Source organism: Gouania willdenowi, chromosome 6 (genome assembly GCF_900634775.1).
Source record: "Gouania willdenowi chromosome 6, fGouWil2.1, whole genome shotgun sequence".
Lineage (NCBI taxonomy): Eukaryota > Metazoa > Chordata > Actinopteri > Blenniiformes > Gobiesocidae > Gouania > Gouania willdenowi.
In genome coordinates, this window is record NC_041049.1 from 42,147,888 (window position 1) to 42,161,194 (window position 13,307).

General features: G+C 37.0%; 1 protein-coding gene across 1 annotated transcript; it reads left to right on the forward strand.

Annotated features, from left to right (window-relative positions):
- Nucleotides 1-3,379: 3,379 nt before the first annotated feature.
- On the forward strand, nucleotides 3,380-13,091 carry LOC114466096 (nuclear RNA export factor 1-like). The gene is made up of 21 exons (XM_028451563.1): nucleotides 3,380-3,619; nucleotides 4,500-4,695; nucleotides 5,495-5,639; nucleotides 5,730-5,813; nucleotides 6,069-6,173; nucleotides 6,576-6,656; nucleotides 7,125-7,194; nucleotides 7,583-7,671; nucleotides 7,789-7,896; nucleotides 7,994-8,103; nucleotides 8,783-8,819; nucleotides 10,210-10,278; nucleotides 10,437-10,492; nucleotides 10,605-10,712; nucleotides 10,811-10,869; nucleotides 11,360-11,475; nucleotides 11,548-11,590; nucleotides 11,683-11,761; nucleotides 12,587-12,769; nucleotides 12,851-12,911; nucleotides 12,987-13,091. Exons 1-21 carry the CDS (start codon nucleotides 3,604-3,606, stop codon nucleotides 13,023-13,025), a joined length of 1,854 nt encoding a protein of 617 aa, XP_028307364.1. The 5' UTR covers nucleotides 3,380-3,603; the 3' UTR covers nucleotides 13,026-13,091.
- Nucleotides 13,092-13,307: the final 216 nt, after the last annotated feature.

A 13,307-nucleotide genomic window follows, 5' to 3' on the forward strand; every position in this document is an offset into this window, starting at 1 on the left:
TCACAAAAAATGTGATTGAGATTTAATACAGGAAATATCAATGGGTTTCAGTGTTTTGCTGTCATTTTGTATATTCTCCTGTCATTACAATGTACTTTTGTTGTTACGTGTCTTTTTTTTTTTTTTTGCTCTTGTTTTGGTATTTTTGTAGGGAAGCCCATTCGCCAGTAAAAAAAACAAACAAACAAGGAAATGTAAAAAAAAAAAAAAAATCCGTTTTCCGAATTATTATTTTTTTTTAAATCCATTTTCCGAAATAATTTTTTTAAAAATATGATTACCGAATTAATTCATTTTTCCTGTGGGGATTATCTCGTAATTTTTTTATTTTATTTTTTTAAACACAGAGACTGGTTCCGGGTCAGAGTTCATCACAATGACGTCATCCGCAGCGCTGGATATTCGTCCATTCATTGATTTTTACTTTTCGAGTTAGAATATAAAGATATTAAGGATTTGCAGTCGGCATAACTTTAACATTAGTGACGGACAGGTAAAGAGGATACTTTAGTTCAAGAGGACACAGTCGTCGTACTCGGAGCTTGGAGTCCTGGTTGAATTCATTAGCAACAACTACAATACTGGGCAACTTCACGGATACCGGTGGATAATAATATTATTCATGATGCATTGGATTTTATTTGGTGCTTTTCATAGACACTCAAAGCGCTTTACAATGATGTGCATCATTCTTTCACTCCACACACAGTGGTGGTAAGCTACTATTGTAGCCACATCTGCCCTGGGGCAGACTGACAGAAGTGAGGCTACCATAGTGAACCATCGGTCCCTCTGACCACCACCAACACTCACTCACACACTACATTCATACGATGGATGTACATGGACTTGAAAATGGTTGTATTAGAGTTTTTCAGCGTTTCCTCGTCCCTACAGATGCAGACAATAGCCTTGATAGTTACTGACCCTCAAAGTAACACCACCAGTAATGTTACATACAGCACTAAGATAAGACTGTACAGTGAATGTGTTCATGTCCCTCTGTCACACATTGATCACTTGTAGTTTTATGTCCAGGGGGAATAAAATACTTCCTGAGTGTTTGTGGAGCAGCTCAGAGACTAAACAGCTGTTCTGTGTGATCATGGTCCAGTGCAGTGGGGGCTTTGTCTTCTCCAGGATGGATGGAGTCTTCTCTAGGGTCTGTCATTCTGCCACCAGAGTCCAGCTCTGTGTCCACCACAGATCAGCCCTCTTTACCAGTCTGTACAAAGATGAACCCCCCCACCCACCCAACAACCACAGCATGGAAGGTCCAGTTGACAGAATGTTATATATGTCACTCACATGTACAACACAAAACAATGTTTGACTGCTTGACCTACATAAAGATATTACATTAAAAAAGAGGAAAAACACTAATTTTCTAATGCTTTCGTGTCTTACTTTCTCTACTTGAAGCACGTTATTCATACATACTGTATATCTGTGTAGTGTCAAATGTGGTGATCAATCAATTCAACAATGTTGGCCCCAAATGAAGTGTTTTATTTCTATTAATAACAGGCTGAGAGGAAACTTTGGTCCATGTGTAACACAGCAGTGATGGTTACAGCATTCATCCTCTGCTTCAGTGGATCAATCACATCTGAAATGAAAAAACAATAAAGACACACATTTAATTTTCTTTTTCTTTTCTTTCTAGAATTATCTTTTGATAATGTTTGTTGTTGTGAGGATTAGGACACAATGCGACAAGATGTGTCAGCTCAGATATTTTTATACTGCGTTTTATTTTATGTAGACTAAATTTGTGAAAGTGAAAGCATAGAATACAGTTATTTAAGTTTGTTTTGTGTGTGGTTTTATGATTTGAAAAATAATAAAACATTTTAAAAATACATTTTCATCAGTCTTTTTTTTTTAATCATAAATTATTATACATTTCAGGGGACTCCATTTTAATTCCAGGTGACCCAACATGGGGTCACGACCCCAAGGTTAAAAAACGCTGCATTACATTACAGTGTGCAGGAGTAGGGGGTACATGGCCTCAGGTTAAATGTTTGAAGGGGTACGGACTGTGAAAAGTTTGGGAACCACTGCACTAGAACAATTGTTTACAGGAATTTAGTGAACAAAGCTGAGTGCTTTTTAACTGTAAATAATATGTATGTAAACACTATTTAAACTATAAATGAATAAATACGTATCTGGGCACAAAACGTCCTCACAGTATGTGTAATAAACACTGGTTATAGCTGTTTACCATCATTAGCATCATTAGCTCACATACACACTATGTAGCCCTGTGTAGCATTGATTCTAGCATGTTAAGCAGTAAGTTAGACCATGTATAACTTCTCTGATGAATACAGACATTTTCACATTTCATCGTCTAGTTCAGTTGAAAACGTGTGTAGAACTGAAACGATTCCAATGCCTAAACATGCTATTCTACTGTAACACAACACGGAAACATGAACGAAAATTACGTAAAGCGCTTTGAGTGTCTATGAAAAGCACCAAATAAAATCCAATGCATCATGAATAATATTATTATCCACCGGTATCCGTGAAGTTGCCCAGTATTGTAGTTGTTGCTAATGAATTCAACCAGGACTCCAAGCTCAGAGTATGCTTTACGACGACTGTGTCCTCTTGAACTAAAGTATCCTCTTTACCTGTCCGTCACTAATGTTAAAGTTATGCCGACTGCAACTCCTTAATATCTTTATATTCTAACTCGAAAAGTAAAAATCAATGAATGGATGAATATCCAGCGCTGCGGATGACGCCATTGTGATGAACTCTGACCCGGAACCAGTCTCTGTGTTTAAAAAAATAAAATAAAAAATTACGAGATAATCCCCACAGGAAAAAAATAATGAATTCGGAAAACAGATTTATAAAACATATTATTTCGGAAAACGGATTTAAAAAAAAAAAAAAATTAATTCGGAAAACGGATTTTTTTTTTTTTTTTTTTTTACTGACTACAATGCTCCATTGTAATTGCATGCTTCCATCGTACTATTTAAAAGGTTGAAATCTTGCTCTTTAAAAATCATTCCATATTTATGTTTTGAGTAAATTCCGATTTATTTTGTTTTTTATTTGATGTTTGGTTTTTGATTGTCAATGTTGTGTAATGTGTTTAATCCGTTTTTGTTCCTTTTTGTCTTTTTTTAAAGTTAACAATTAAAAACACCACAAAACAGTCGCATCTTTACATGTGAACTGATAATATATATATATATATATATATATATATATATATATATATATATAAACAGTAACATATTTAATTGTGTACGATTGAAATTTTGAAAAAAAACATCGTATGGTCGGTTTACATTCAAATATCACTTCCCAGCATATCAGGAAGTGACGTGCTATATGCGCATGCGTTGTAAGGATTGGGCACTGGCAGTTGAATTCAGTAAACAGGAAGTAGCCTATCTTTACAGCAGAAGTCGTTACATGCTAACGTTTCAGCTGTATATCGCATACTTTGAGGCATTGTGTATTAGTCTTTCTGTTGGATTTCATACTTTGTATTCGGATAAATAAGAAGTTATTTTTTCCACGGACTGTTCGACCGAGTTTTTGTTTTTTTAAAAACAACACGGTCAGAGGAACATGGCGTTTTACAACGGTAAGAGACTTCTGTGGAGCTCAGCTTTAATATTAAACGTCTGCTGTTTTCCTTTTGAGGAAGACGACTTCAAAATAAGGAGGGAGGTCAGCAAAGCTGGGAATAGGGTCCAGAGTGGTGGTAACACAGTGTCATGGAGTCCCTGTACATAGCTGGTATTTTGTCTAAATACATGTAAACCATGTGTCAAACTACACTGTACCTGCAATATATGGATCCTTTTAGGTTCTGTAATATCTCAGCATTAGTTATGAAGGCGGATAGCTTGGTTTGTGCACTGAGTTCTGAGACAAAGCACAGGGTAACGGTTGTTCTAGTTTGTGGGGTTTAAACTCATTTATTTTTGTGGGGACATAAGGCCCGATCTATAAACAAAACCCCAAAAACACTGTCAGAGTGAACAGAACCAGACCTGATGTGAACTACACCTGGTCTCCAAATGTCAAAAGGTTCACATTAAAATACATGTTTATGCACATTACACATTTGCTTTATCTTTGGTTGTTAGTAAAACTCTACATGTACCAACATTTAACCACACGGATTCATTTTATTTCACTGACTAAATTTGCTTATTCAATTCATTTATTAAAATATTTCATTATATAATTATACTGTAAATTTATAATTTTAGTATTTTTTATGGCAACTGAATGCTGGTACAAAAATACATTTTACTGCACATTGTACAATCCAAGACAAAGCATAGAGATGCACCGTGCTATAGAAAAATTCTTGGCCAAAACCAAAAATGAAAAAAACCAAGACCAAAAACTGAAAGAATTAATTTTGCCATTTTTAGTAACACTGCATTTATGGCTAAGCATGTGTCCTAAACTCACTAAAAGTATAGGTTAATGATGTGGATTTTCTTTTACAGATGACAATGACAGAATTGCACCCCAACGTTTTCGCAAACACCGAGGCCCCTACAAGGGGTCGTCGTTCCGCAGAGACCGGCAGCGGGGGAACCACCGTGGTGGATTTGGAGGACCTGGACTCTGGTCCAGGCTTGTCATCGATAAAGATGTGACCATGAGCAACAGCTCTCAGGACAGCAGTTCTCAGCAAAGACAGTAAGTGTTGACTTTCATTTAATACATTGTAAATGAAAAAGTAGCTTAGTAATACAATAATAATTAATAGCTCTGCAGTGCTCGAGCCAATGTGAATAAGATGTGCTTTTTCAAATTTTGGTTCACAGTTGGAGATGGTCCCACATGTTTTAACCCAGACATTTCATTTAATTGTCACAATGCTGTTTCTTACTACAGCATCTATTTATATAAAGCAAGGTGTGTGTGTCTCTCAAATATGTCTGTGGATAAGTAGGGCTCTATAAAATACATTTTTGAAATTTTGTTTTTTTAGAAATATTTATTATTTCTTAAAGAAAATGTTAGTTTTTAACTGATGTGAGGAAACAAAATAAATACTAGTAAATAAAAAAACTCATAATAAACAAAAATGTATGTCAAAAATAAAATAAGATACAATAAAAGGTAGATATAAGTTGTAGTGACATGGCTTATTCTGAGTGCTCCTTTTTAATTATTTAGAGGTCATATCAATATGTATGAGAACAGCATTAATGTCACTATATTCCTCTCAGGCATCAATGGTTTAATGAATCTGATCAGGTTTAATGATTAAGTTTTGATCAACTTAGTTTAAATGAACCTCATTCAAATTCGATTAGAATTAGATATAACTGTGCAGTATTCTTCAGAGACCAGATAGCAGCAGATGACAGAAGGCTCATTACAACCAGAAAAGACTTTCCATGAAAACCCACAATCCTTAGAACTGTTTGGTCACTTGCCTTTTGCTCTTGTACAGAAATCATCATCATTAGTATTATTTTGTCTTGTTCAGCAATCCTTATGGGAGAGAATTTTGCAAAGGAGACCGCCGTATGGACAGAGATTGGCGACAAGGCAAAGGTGGAGGTGGCAGAGGAGGAGGGAGAGGATCTTTCAGAGGAGGAACTAGAAGCCGAACAGGCTGGTTCAAAATCACGGTGTGTAAGCTAACACACTCACACTCACATCTGGTTAATCTGCTTTGTGATTGGTATAACAGGATCCCCATTTGTTTGCCTTGTCAACAGATTCCTCACGGCAAAAAGTATGACAAGAAGTGGTTAGTGCCAGCTCTACAGGACATCTGCTCCATTCCATACACTCCTATTCAGGTGAGTGTTGGCAGGATTTTATCATTTACTAATAAGTGATTGAGATAAAAAGCTGTTGTTTATCACTTGAGATGTATGGAGGAAATGCCTTTGTTTTATCATTGTATTTATCATCCTTTGTATACTGTGATTATTACAGTGAGTTTGAACACTTTTTCCTTTATTTTGTTTACTTGCGATAATCACTAATACTTTTTATATCTCTAACAATCACCTAAATGCTATGTTTTAATTGCATTTTGTTCTATTTACTAGTACCATGAAGACCACAATAAAGTTCATTTCTACGTTGATGATTTCACTACTGCCAGTGCCCTGCGCAAGTGTTCTCGCAAGGTCACAGACTGTGATGGCTATAAGGTACGTTTGTGGTGACAACTGGAAACACAAACTCACTTCTATGAGAACTTTGGGTTATCTGTTATCAGCCTCACGTACACCTGCCTTTATGATTAATGCTTTTTTATTACTTTTTTCATGCAAATGGCTTGAAAACTGAGCTTCAAGATCTTCAGTTTGAAAACACCAATTACAAATGTTTCTGAATACTTAACAATGACCAAGTATTTCTTAGAAAACTACAGTCAAAACCACCAACTGGGCCTCAGTGTTTGTCCAGTGCATCTCACAGTGAACAATGTTTACTGATAAATGTATTCTTGGCATTTAGTGAATTGTTTGCTAAATGTTCTCACAGGCTCTACATTACTGTTCTCACTCATTAGTTTGTAATGTTTTTTTTCTTGACTGATGTTCCTCAAGGTGGAGGTACACATCAACCGCAGTGATCCCCCCAACTTCCTCTTCCCTGATCTGAAGGTTGGAGAATTGGAGCATCTGAAGGTCAGTGATAACAAATCATCCAGGGGGTCAGTGTGGACATTGTGGAGTAGTTCAAATACCTGGGAGTGAATTTCACCCTGATGTGAATTTGATCTAATAATAGTTTATTTATTTAGTTAAATGTGTTAAATTTGGTGTGACACAATTATGGTTGCAAAGAGGTGGAAGATTTCCAGTAAATATTCAAAGGAATTTAAGATTGGGAATATTCTAAAATAGAAACTTTTCATGGCAATTATGTATAGGAATTTACTGGACATTTTGAGTTTTTTTTAAATAATAATACCATAGCCAAATGTTAATATCCATACAAACTTATTTTTTAGGACTTGCAGAAAGTAGTATGTTAGCATTAATTGGTCAAAGTTGTTGTCTGTTAACGGTTAAATAGTTAACTATGAGCATCCCTGATTTAAAAGAATGTTTTTGAACTGTTTTAAAAGATGTTTTTTTTTTTCTCTTTTCTAGCAATGCATGTCAAAACGTTTTGATGGCTCACAGCAAGCTTTGGATCTGACCAGTATTCACACAGACCCAGGTAACCACACCACCTCTTTTGGCATTAGATTATTCACAATGTTGGCCACTTCCTTTGACATCTCAGAGAAAACACCTTTTATTGGGGATGTGTTGTTTTATATAGTGGAAGTATTTATCAATCACAGCTTTTTAAAACACAATCTAAATGGCATGTGTTACTGGGTTAACAGGCTGGAAGCACCAGGTGATACTTTTATATACAGTTTACATTTTTGTAGTTAGAATTATTATTCATTGATTACAGTTGTTTTCATAATGTATTATTATTGTTTCATTTTTATTTTTTTACTTGAAATGTTTTAAATCTTCAGAATTGTGTAGTTCATGATGAAATATTACCTTGTGGACGTGAATGTTGAAACTTTTATCTGTTTACTTTGAAACAGACATGGTCTCCCAGGATGTTAAAATGGTTTTAAACAGGAAAACAAACATGGAGGCCGTCATTAAGATCGTTGAAGAAAACATTCCTCAGGTAACGGTCGTACGACAATCAGCAACTATCTGTGTATCTTCATATACTGTGGATACTTTAAAAGTTAGATCATCAAAGTGAAGTCGAGACCTAATGAAATCAATGTTTTCTTTGCAGTTGACAAGCTTGAATCTCAGTCACAACTGCATCCAGAGACTGGATGAACTCAGCGAGCTTGTGACCAAAGTGCCTCATCTGAAGGCCCTGAACCTTTCACACAACGACGTGAGACTGGCCGCTCCAAGGCTTTCATTGTCATGTTTGTGTAGTCGTGTTGAAGGTTCATGTGTTGACGCCTACCGGCTTCCTGTTTGTTCCTCAGCTGAAAAGCGAACATGAGCTGGACAAGTTGAAGGGGCTGAAACTGGTGGAGCTGTGGCTGGTCAGAAACCCTCTCTGTGACCTTTTCAAAGACCCATCTTCATACGTCAAGTTAGTTGTCTTGATCCAAAATTGATGTTTTGATGATTTGTTTAACGAAGGCAGTTTCTGCTAATCCAACGTCTTATATCTGAGTTTCCCACAGCATGCCACCAACGTGTGTCAAACCCGCTGTTGTGTGTTTTTGTTCCTAATGAATGACTGAATTTTCCCACAGTTGATGGAGAACTTGTAAACAAAGGAAGACCCAACAATGTCCAAATTGAGAAAAGTGCTTTGTGTATGGCTGTGTTAAATCACAGGGTCTAACAGTGCACTTAAAATGTACTTGATATTTTTTTCACCAAGACTCTGTTTTGTTCTTGAGTGACAGTGACTCGTTGGTTGCCCTGCATCTTCACCAGAGTGGGGAGGAGTTAAGACCAGACTGGTGGTAACCACCTCTCTCCCAGCAGCGCATCACTTCTCTCTTTAGAAAAAACCATTTGTTTGGCAGTTTTCAGCTCAAACTGGTAGACCGTGTGTGTGTGTATGTGTTGCTTTGCCACGTCAAATCTGTGTGTATCACCAAAATGGGGCAGAGGGTGAGTATACCTGCTGGTAAGTACACTCCAGGGTGGGCATTCAGGTGAACGTGGGACATGGTCATGTATGTTAGCGTATATTCAACAATGAGGAAGATGAATTCTCACACTAATTTCTCTGCTTTTCAATTTTGTTTACATTCCAGTGCTGTGTGCCAGAAGTTTCCCCAGCTTCTGAAGTTGGTAGGTCTACTCACTCATTCATTCATCAGCAGTTTATGGTCACTCAGTCTTCATTTCTACCAGCATAGTTTTGATACTAGAGGACCTTTGTGTTTAACGTCCTTTTGTCAATTATCAGTTGTGTTAAAGCTGCTGGGAACAATGATTATCTATCAGATAAAAGACATGGTGTAGGCCTCCATAGATCTATAACTCAAAGATCAATTGCACGACAAAATAATAGAAGGTTGAAATTGCAGCTTGAAAGTTTGTTCCGAGTTTTGTGCATTGCATTGTGGGATGTGGAGTCCCATAGACGGAAGGATAGAGGTGTTCCTAATTCTTATCGTGATTTCTCATTTGTCCCTAAAAACTCTGTCAAATAGACTTCTCAACACAATTCTGGTTTTTTTCACGGACTGAACGTTGCGGCAAAACAGTAGTGGAAGTGTATTTTTGGGCTTACACGGAAAGTTTTATATATCCAGCTGAATTTGAATGCCTCACTTAGTGATGTGATGTCATGGGGACAAACCAGAACATCAATGGAGTTGAACCACCACTGTCTTCCTTGCCTGTGGGAAGAACGCAATAAATCCTGATAAGAATGAAATAATTTCAAGCAACAATTTCAACCTTTTACATTTAGAGTGATCTAACATACATTAATCTAAGGTCTACAGTATGTCTTTATCTGATTTAAAAAATAAAAAGATCATATCTAGCAGCTATAAGTACAGTATATTGTACTTGTTTACAGGATGTAAAATCTTCAAATATTTAAGTAGTTTTTCTTCCCCCAAATATTTATTTATTTATTTTTCAGAGACAATGCAATCAACATAATTACAATAAAGGTTTACAGCTGATGCAACGCATAAAGAGCTTCTAGCTAATGCTAATTCACAGCTCATGTCCCTGGTTGGGCCTTTTTACACAATTTACTATAATAAAATACATTAATACAACATTTGTATAAAACTTTTTACAATCACACACATACACACACGATCCCACATACATTCACACAGACTCAGTGTTATTTACTTTGGTTTGTTTTCAGCCAAGACTAAACCCTAGAAGTGAACATTTTAAACTCAGATATGGTTTTAAATTCTGTGGATAATGAGTTCCACAGCTTCAGACCTGAGTATGATGTACCAGTCACTATATATTTATTATTACTGGTTCATTTAGTTTGAGTTTTTTTATCCACTTGGACCAACCAGATTAGTTCAGAGGTCACAGATTGGCTTTGTTCTGGTACCTTGAGTTTAGTTTGTGTTTTGGTCCAGTGGTTTTTAAGGATAATGTTATGGCCAGTGTCAGTCGTGTTTCAAAAACACCAGATAATCGCCAAATGAACTGATGTTTTCCAACTTGTACTAAGCTGTGTATTGTCCCTCATCAGGATGGAAATGACCTCCCCCCACACATTGGCTTTGATGTGGAAACACCCACCACTCTCCCACCTTGCAAGGTTAGTCAGTGTGATGCTGAATTGTCTGTGTCTGTTGTGTTCAAAACGTGACTTGTCAAAGTACAAGAATATAGAAGCAACTATATTTTTAGATTCAAGCCTTTTCTGTAATGAACGTCTCATTTCTCCTGCTAAATGTTGACCATGTGATCACACAGGGAAGCTGCTTTGGCTCTGATGACGCTAAAGTCTACATTCAGCGCTTTTTGCAACAGTGAGTTTCTTACACTTTTTTCTATGTCGCTTCACAGCGTTTATAACAATAAGTAGGAAATGACATCAGTGATTGGTGTTGATATGCAGAGTGTGTTTTGTTTGTTTCACAGGTACTACACTGTGTACGACTCTGGAGACAGACAGTCATTGCTGGGTGCCTACCATAATGAGGCATTATTTTCACTAACAACACCGTACAACGTCCAGAATCCATCAATGTAAGGACACACACACGCACACAGGTGTATAACTTTGATTAAATGGCTACGTTTTCTTTGAGTGGTGCTGATTTTTTTGTTCTGGCTTTGTTTTTCAGGAGCGGTCTGAGAGAATATTTCAAAGACAGTAGAAACCTGAAGAGGACCAAAGACTCCAGTAAGTTCTCCTGAAGTGAACGTATGACTTGTAATGATTAGGGTTGGGTACGAAACCTGGAACAAGTATGGGACCAGTTCCCATGGAAACGCTAGTAACCGGGTCCAATAAGAAGAAAGATTTTGGTGTCACACATTACTTGATACACATGACGTCAGGGCCGCTGCTCAGATCATTGATCAATGGCCTCATTTCTAACCGTAGCACATGCACAAAACATGGCCTAAAAGAAGGTGCATGACATTATCCTCCATAAATAAATGAATGTGTGGGAAACCCTGATGTGAATTTGATCTAATAATAGTTTATTTGTTTAGTTAAATGTGTTAAATTTGGCTCTGGAAATAAAAGGGCATTTTGAGATTTTGAAGTTAGTTTAAAGTAATGATTAAGCACCAGAAGCGTTGAAAAAGTAGCGAGTAGTAACCGATACCCAACCCTAGTAATGATGGAGCCCACCTGATGTTTGTCTTGTTTTCACCTGCCCTAGCGATGCGTTTCCATCTGCTAAAGCACAAACGGCTGAATGTGGTGGCGCTCCTCAACGAGCTGCCAAAAACTCAGCATGACATCACCTCTTTCACCGTGGACGTAAACGCCTACACAGTGAGTTCACGTCTGATCTGAGTTACATCATTTGTGTTGTTCACACTCAGCCGAACTACTTTGTTTTCACAGAGTACGCTGCTGTCATTCACAGTGGGCGGAGTCTTCAAAGAAGGTCAGTATCTTAGTCGTCATGGTTTTAAGAAGATCCACTGCAACTCATCTGTTGCTCACTAATGCTTTCCTGGGTTTTTTGGGGTTTTTCAGTTGTTGTAGATGATAAATCTAAAGAATCTACAAGGGCCTTCTCCAGAGTTTTCGTCACAGTTCCAGCAGTGAATTCTGGGTAGGTTACACACTTAAAACCAAAGTGCTGATTGGCAGCTGTAGCTTCAGATAATGCTTGCCTCCACTAGTATGACTGGAATGAACAAACGGTTGCATGTTCAATTTCATGTCAGTAAATACTGTTTCACCACGTGTGTTTTTTGTGTATTCCTATATTTACCTAATGTATGTTTATTTGTCCATAAATGATAAACCATAATGCTTTTACACAACAACCATTGATATTGTAGAGATTACTAGGGATGGGCACCTTTCACATTTAAACCGATACTCAGTACTCGTAAATCAGTATCGGTACTCAACGATACCACTTTTCAGTACTTTTGTGTAGTAATAAATATTAAATAATATAATCTCAAAATATTCCAATTTACCATATTTATTTCTCATATCAATAATAATAATAATAATGATAATAATAACAAACAACTTTAACAAATACATCAAACCAACATCTGTTTGTATTGTAGCACAATATAATCAGGGTTGGGGTCAATTATAATTGTAATTGCTTATTTGATAATTACAATTATGCCATAATTATAATTGTGATTTTTAAAGATCTCTTGCTGTCATAATCATGACTAGATTGTAATTGAGTTCAGATAATTGACTATTTAATTGTAATTGCCATTAAAATTCTATCAAAATTGTCAATTATAGTTTAACGCTAAACTGATAAACCATGTTACAGTTCTATATGTACAGTTCTACACATATGTAGTTAACAGTATGTTTCGTGCGGCCCTATAACACTGTAATATTAACACCATAGAAAGTCTCTAACCTTTGAACCCTGTGGTCCTCGTTCATACTTGAACAGTTTGTGCATCATCAACGACCAGCTCTTCATCAGAATGGCTACAACGGAGCAGATCAGCCGAGCTTTTGTGGCGCCTGCCCCGCCCCCTTCCTCCAGCCCAGTGCCCACCCTCACTGCCCCACAGCAGGAGATGCTCAGCACCTTCTCCCTGAAGTCAGGCATGAACCTGGAATGGTCCCTGAAGTAGGTGTCCTCTCCTAATGCCGTCTACCAGACTGGGATGAATGTCACAGCTCACTGGTAAACACTGTCTGTGTGTTGCAGGTGTCTGCAGGACAACGAGTGGGACATGAACAAAGCAGCACATATTTTCACTCAGTTAAAGGTGACACGACTATAAACAATCTACGTCATGGTTTAAATGTGCTGATGTCTAAAGTAAAAACTGTTTCTGTTTCAGACGGCGGGAAAGATCCCAGACGTGGCGTTCCTCAAGTAAAATGTTGAAGAAAGAAAAACAGTCTTTGTATTTTTGTATAGAATAAAGTTAAAGTGAACTCATGAATCGTTTCATCAGATATTTGACCTGAATACTGTTGGGTCATGAGTCTTTTAGTTACATTAGTTCATTGATCCCCTACAGAAAGCACAGCTTGCTTTATTGGTAATAAAATCACATTGTTAGTGAGATAATTGTGTGCATTCTTTCTGTACCCACTCCAGTTCAGGTTGTTTTCTACCATTACAATACATGTAAAACCCTGTTTTTTTATTTATTCCA

Bases quoted from the DNA above. Each gene is read 5' to 3' on its own strand.
- LOC114466096 (XM_028451563.1), top strand. The intron at 5,640-5,729 runs GTGTGTAAGCTA...CCTTGTCAACAG, and splicing joins CAGGCTGGTTCAAAATCACG to ATTCCTCACGGCAAAAAGTA. The intron at 5,814-6,068 runs GTGAGTGTTGGC...TCTATTTACTAG, and splicing joins TTCCATACACTCCTATTCAG to TACCATGAAGACCACAATAA.